Source organism: Sturnira hondurensis, unplaced genomic scaffold (genome assembly GCF_014824575.4).
Source record: "Sturnira hondurensis isolate 20B ecotype Veracruz unplaced genomic scaffold, ASM1482457v3 Scaffold0007077, whole genome shotgun sequence".
NCBI lineage: Eukaryota > Metazoa > Chordata > Mammalia > Chiroptera > Phyllostomidae > Sturnira > Sturnira hondurensis.
Genome location: NW_028079708.1, coordinates 99,021 through 105,871, shown reverse-complemented (window position 1 = coordinate 105,871; position 6,851 = coordinate 99,021). Strand labels below are relative to the sequence as shown.

General features: G+C 38.0%; 1 protein-coding gene and 1 pseudogene across 1 annotated transcript; both read left to right on the top strand.

Annotated features, from left to right (window-relative positions):
• The first annotated feature begins 323 nt into the window (after positions 1–323).
• OR5D18 (olfactory receptor family 5 subfamily D member 18) lies at positions 324–1,265 on the top strand. Its single transcript, XM_037051092.1, has 2 exons — positions 324–451; positions 551–1,265. Exons 1-2 carry the CDS (start codon positions 324–326, stop codon positions 1,263–1,265), a joined length of 843 nt encoding a protein of 280 aa, XP_036906987.1.
• A 1,526-nt stretch (positions 1,266–2,791) lies between these two features.
• LOC118990484 (olfactory receptor 5L1-like) lies at positions 2,792–6,030 on the top strand (annotated as a pseudogene).
• The last annotated feature ends 821 nt before the right edge of the window (positions 6,031–6,851 follow it).

Here is a 6,851-nt window from a genome sequence, read left to right as displayed (position 1 = left end):
ATATTGTTGTCCATGTCCATGGATTGTGCATAAATGTCCTTTGGTTAATATCTTCACTGTCTTTCTTTCTGTCCCCTCACCTCCTTTCTGGCAGCTGTTAGTGTTTCATGTATTAAGCTTCTGTTACTATTTAAAAACGATTATCATGTTTAAAAATATTGTACATTCAGTATATCTTGCATAATAAACCCATAGAGAAATTCTGAAAGATATTTTGCTTCATCAACCAATTTGGTCAGAAATACTAACCTGGCTTTTCCTACCCTTGCTTGCCTTAATATTTTTCTTCTCAGGACTCATTCAGATTCTCACAAACAGAAACCATGACACTGTCAGAGAAAAATAAAACTGGAACCAGGTTCACTCTCTTGGGCTTCTCAGATTACCCAGAACTGCAGCTCCCCCTCTTCCTGATTTTTCTGGCCATCTACAGTGTCACTGTTGTAGGGAACATTGGGATGATTGTTATCATCAGAGTTAACCCCAAACTGCACACCCCCATGTACTTCTTCCTCAGCCACCTTTCATTTGTGGATTTCTGCTATTCCTCCATTGTTGCTCCCAAGGCCCTTGTGAACCTAGTTGTAGAAGACAGAACCATTTCTTTTCAGGAATGTGTAGTACAGTTCTTTTTCTTTTGTACCTTTGTGGTAACTGAATCCTTTTTACTGGCGGTGATGGCCTACGACCGCTTCGTGGCCATCTGCAACCCTCTGCTTTACACAGTTGCCATGTCCCAGATACTCTGTGCCATGCTTGTGGTCGGATCATATGCATGGGGGGTAGTGTGTTCTTTGATACTCTCATGTTCTGCTATCAAGCTATCATTTCAGGGTTTCAACACCATCAACCACTTTTTCTGTGAGTTCTCCTCATTACTCTCCCTCTCTTGCTCTGATACTCATGTCAACCAGTTGTTGCTTTTTGTTTTTGCCACCTTTAATGAGGTCAGCACACTACTCATTATTCTCACATCCTATGCATTTATCCTTGTCACTGTCCTCAAGATGCATTCAGCCAGTGGTCGCCACAAAGCCTTCTCTACTTGTGCCTCACACCTGACGGCCATCACCATCTTCCATGGCACCATCCTGTTCCTCTACTGTGTGCCCAACTACGAGAACTCCAGGCACACAGTCAAAGTGGTGTCTGTGTTTTACACAGTGGTGATCCCCATGTTGAACCCCCTGATCTACAGTCTGAGGAATAAAGATGTCAAGGATACAGTCAGCAAGCTAATGGACACTAAAATCTTTTCTGGTTGAACATATTATTTTAGTAGAATCTCTCTATTACATGCAAATGAAGTGTATCTCCACAAGTTCATTTTGAAGATATTTTTAAGTTATTGAAGACCTAGTGGTGTACAATGGAATGGACATAGATTTTGATTTGAAGACTCTAAACTTGACTCTGTCTCTTCTGAAGAAAAAACAGCAATTTTTCTCACTTCAATTTTTGACTTACAAATTTGAGACAACATGAGCTGGCTCCTAATCTGATTGTAGAGATTAAAAGATAATTATAGATATCATGTGGGATGCCTTATATTACCTCAATAAACATTAGTTTTAATCCCCTTTTCTTATAACATACCTGGGGCAGACTAGGCTTTCAAAAAACACATGCCTTTCTCATGGAAAAGCATTAAAATATTATATCCCAACCCTTTCTGATATTTGGCAGAACTCTGGTGTGATTTTAGAGCTATGTCATTGAGCAAGGAGCTTTCGAATACAAGACAAGCAAAGTTTATAAGACCTGTATACAGATTTCATATGTCAGTGTGACCTCTGGTTCTCAGAGAAATGCTTACACAAAGCATACAGTGCTCTGCAATTCATCACGAACTCTGAAGGAATTGTGTTGCACTATAATCATATGTGCCAAGTTGGAAAATGTTTTCTCATGCCCCATCTTTATGTCCCATGGAAGTCATTAAATATTTGAGTCCCAAGATGATGGTGTTTTCTTGATATCTTGTTGGTGTCCCACAGAGATCAATGATTGTTCAAAGAAGATTAAAAAACAGGGGCCCCAGGGATACCCACACACACACACACACACACACACAGAAAGCCATAACCCTATAGTATTTTTCATCATAATATCTCCAGAAACAGGGGAGGCAATGTTTATCCCTCAGGTTGTTTGGTTGGACAACATTATTTTTGCGGGGCAGAGTGGAAATGCACAATATTCTTATTGTGGAGAGCAATGAGGAGAACTCACAGAAAAATATGTATTGTTCTATTTTCTCCTTGGGGTAATTTATTATAGCCATGTGTAAAAGAAGAAAGAATCGTAAAGGAGGGCAGCAGTATTAGACATATTTAAAAATATGTATTTTGTCTTCTCTTAATTAGAGAGTTGCTTAAGAGATGTCATGTACTGAACCCTCCTTTGTGAAAATATTTCCTTTTTGTGTATTGAGAAACAATCCAGTGAGAAATGGGAACAATCAATTTGTGGAACCAAAGGCCTCGTAAACAGCTTTGAGTGTGAAAAGGAAGAGTGTAAACGAGTCGGGAAGATTGCTCCATTTCATGCTCCTTCCCTTTGCCACTCTTTCCCACCAGTTCCATTGAGGAAGGTTGCAGGGAGGTCCACTGCTGGTCACTCAGAGGCAGATTGGCTGTAGGGGCCCCTCAGACTGTTCGTGGAGGGACATAGGCTTTTGGAGCATGTCCAAAGAAGAAAGGGGAGCAGTTATTTTGACCATGTGCTTGTTTCTCCATAGCAGTTTTTTCCGCCTCGATATTTTTGACATTTTGGGCCAGATAATACGTTGATGTCTTCATGTACATGTTCCTGGTATGTGTATGTGTGCAGGGAGGAGGCTGGCATTTTCATCACGGAGTGTTTGGCTGCATCCCTAGTCTCTCCCTGCTGGCTGCCAGCCATACCCATTCATATTGTGACAACCTATATGTCTCAAGACACGGACAAATGTCCACAGGAATACAAATCACTCCTGGTTAAGAACCACTGCTTTGTAAATAATCACAGCCCAACTTTATGTCTTTAGATTTGAAAACAGGAAAAGGTTTTTCAAAATTGTATACTATTTTGAACTCAGAAAAAGATAACTCACTTTTACTGGCTGCTGCAGAGAGAAAATCATACCATTAGAATAAAAATTTGTTGTTAAATTGGGATTGCTTAGCACCCATTTTCGTCCCCTCTTTGAAATCATCTGAAGAATGAGAACAATACATGGCTGTGCTGGGTTTTAGTTCAGATTTTCTTTCCTCCAGGAATTATTAGTTGGTGCCTCTAAAGTCATATATATGACTTTATAAAGTCGTATATATCTCCCAAAGGCCAGGAGGGAAAGAATAAATGACGATGTTCTCACCCTCTGCTGACATTGTCTATCTGTCAAAGGCCTTGAATGGATCCATGTCCTATTTAAAAAATCTGACCCTTCAACACCTTGACACTTACATTTTGTAAAAGTTCAAGCAAGTATCTCTATTGCTTGTTTTAAAAAGTGGTTGGAATGAAATATTTATCTTTTATGTGTGTTGTGAAGATTAAATGTAAATTCATATTATGTGTATATATAGTATGTTATTTAGGCAGCCTGGCTTCTCATTTTTTAACTTGCCATTTCAAGCCACNACATGGCTGTGCTGGGTTTTAGTTCAGATTTTCTTTCCTCCAGGAATTATTAGTTGGTGCCTCTAAAGTCATATATATGACTTTATAAAGTCGTATATATCTCCCAAAGGCCAGGAGGGAAAGAATAAATGACGATGTTCTCACCCTCTGCTGACATTGTCTATCTGTCAAAGGCCTTGAATGGATCCATGTCCTATTTAAAAAATCTGACCCTTCAACACCTTAAGGCTTACATTTTGTAAAAGTTCAAGTAAGTATCTATATTGCTTGTTTTAAAAAGTGGTTGGAATAAAATATTTATCTTTTATGTGTGTTGTGAAGATTAAAGATAAATTCATATTATGTGTATATATAGTATGTGATCTAGTCAACCTGGCTTCCCATTTTTTAACTTGCCATTTCAAGCCGCAAAAGTTATGCAAAAATACAATTTTCCTAGCTATGTAGTTTTCCATAATATGTATATACTATAGTCCCACCATTTTCTTGCTGCTCGACATTTTATTGTTACTTTTTAATGTCATAATGCTGCAGTGTGGCAGCAAATATTTCTGTTAATAATTTCATATTCACATCTTTGATTACTTCTTCAAAAAGCTTTAAAGCAAACCTGGCTGGTGTAGCTCAGTGGATTGAGCACAGGCCTGCGAACCAGAGGATCGTGGTTCGATTCCCAGTCAGGGCAACATACCTGGGTTGCAGGCCAGTTCCCAGCAGGGGACACACAATACATTGTGTATCCTCGGCAGAGGCAACCATACATTGATATTTCTCTCCCTCTCTCCTTCCCTTCCCCTCTAAAGATAAATAAATAAAAATACTTTTAAAAAAAAGCTTTAAAGCAGTAAATTGATTTGTCAAATAGGTCATTAGAAAGCTTCAGAGTCAAGTCACAGCAAGTTTAAATCCAAGAGTACCAATTCACTAAATAGTGGCTGACATAAAATACCTAATTAATAAAGTAACAATACTGACTTCATAGAAAAATGCAGAAAAGCTACTTTTGACATCTAAAACACATTAATAAAAAACCCTTGTGGGTTAGCAGCCTTAAAAAACGTACTTCTTATCATTTCCATAGAAAACAGTATAATTAAAAAAATTATTTCCTGAGACTCCAATCTTTCCAGTACCGACTAAAAAGTCAGCAAGAAAAAGAGATTTGAATTGCGTAAAATGATATTGCTAATTAAATAATATTTAATGTCTTTCTAATGATTCACTTCCAGGCCGTAAACTGTATAGGACTAGTTTAAGGAATCACATTGACTCTTATGAATGTGAGTGTTTTTCGGTGACCTGTGAATTAAACTGTAAGCTCTATGCATTCATATGCTGCAATATTTGGACGTGTTCTAAACATGACAAGAGCAATGTTGTATTTGCTGAAAAAATTATCTATCCTACTTATTTTCATGTCTTTTTAGGAGGCAGTCAAGACAAATTGGGGATTATGCAATGGAGACTACCTTTCAATATTTTTCTCCGAACTCAATGAAGTGTGAATGTGAACAAAGAAAACTTTATCACTGTGACAGAGTTCATTCTCTTTGGGTTATCAGGTGTCCCTGAGCTGAGGTTATTTCTGTTCATGGGGCTTCACCTGATCTATGGAGTCACGGTTTGGGGCAACCTGGGCATAATTGCACTGATTTAGGTCAGCTCTCGACTTCACACTCCCATGTACTTTTTCCTCAGCCACCTGTCCTTGGTGGATTTCTGTTACTCCACAATCATTGTGCCAAAGATGTTATCTAATATCTTAAACAAAGATAAAGCCATCTCCTTCCTAGGATGTGCTATGCAATTCTACTTGTTTTGCATGTGTGTGGTACCAGAAGTGGGCCATCTGTAGCCCATTTTTGTACATGGTCACCCTGTCCTGGAATCTCTGTGTGGAGCTAGTGTCTTGCTGTTACCTCTGTGGGACTGTGTGTTCTCTGATTCACTTGTGTTAAACTCTTAAGATCCCATCCTATAGATCAAATGTGATTAACCATTTCTTTTGTGACCTGCCCCCTCTTATCTCTTGTTTGCTCTGATGTCACTGTGAATGAACTGTTGGTGTATATTACAGCCTCCTTCAATGAGATCATCACCATTGTGACCATGCTCACCTCCTACTTGTTTATTCTCATCACCATCTTGAGGATGCGCTCTGCAGAGGGAAGGTGCAAAGCCTTTTCCACCTGTGCCTCCCACCTCACAGCCATTGTTGTCTTCCATGGGACAATCCTTTTCACCTATTGCCAGCCCAGTTCTGGCAACAATGAAGATGGTGACAAGGTGGCCACAGTGTTCTATACTGTAGTGATTCCCATGCTGAACCCCCTGATCTACAGTCTAAGGAACAAGGATGTGAAAGAAGCTCTGAAAGGAGTGGTGAGCTCCAAAATATTTTCCTAAAGAATATTTCAAAGTGGAGGCTCATGGAGGGATGAATTGGTGGGCTGCAGTGTTGGAGTAGGAAGAACAGCCATGGAGTAGATCACGAGTGAGTTGTCTGATTCAGTGATCTTTACACTTACTTTTGATTACCTACCCATCAGCCTACACACGTTATTAGTTTGTATGGCAGCAAGAGCATATCTCAATTCTTTTCCTCAGGATACTGTAGGCAGTATTCTTAAAATAATTGAGTAGATTTGTTGTAAGTATTGAGAGCTAATTGCATTTTTTTGGGTGGTATGTTGTTTTAAATCAACTGTCAATATTAATGATAATCTAAACAAAAATAACAAATCTATATTACTGTATATATTAGGAAGGATTCATTATTTGTAATAATAGTAATATTTGTTAAAAGATGCCCTCATAGACACAATTATCTAATTTTTAACTTTCTGTAACATTATATTTATGTTTGACAAATTCTGTCATTAATTTTCCTTGGATTACTTATATCTCCTTTTGTCCTGTACGCTTTGTATCTGTATAAAATTACAAGTTACTGAGAAACTTATTGGTTGGAGGTTCTAGTAGGTTTTATGAGGGTAAAGTGGAAACTGGACAAAATCCTGTACTGTCTCATGGAGTAATTTATGGTTTGGTTTATTATTTTAAACTTGGAATGATACATTAAAATAAAGCCCTGAAATATTTGCATATGTAATGATAAGCAAAATGTTTTATATATTTACAAATAAGCTACCTTCCTTTGTATATTCCCACTAATTTAATTTTTAACTTATTGGAACAATTGTGGAAAATTAATAAAACTGTTATAT

What these genes read in the sequence shown, in the direction of transcription:
- OR5D18 (XM_037051092.1), top strand. Translation starts at nt 324, where the DNA reads ATGACACTGTCAGAGAAAAATAAAACTGGAACCAGGTTCACTCTCTTG. An exon ending in AGTGTCACTGTTGTAGGGAA is followed by an intron (nt 452 to 550) that starts CATTGGGATGAT and finishes CTGCTATTCCTC; the next exon opens with CATTGTTGCTCCCAAGGCCC.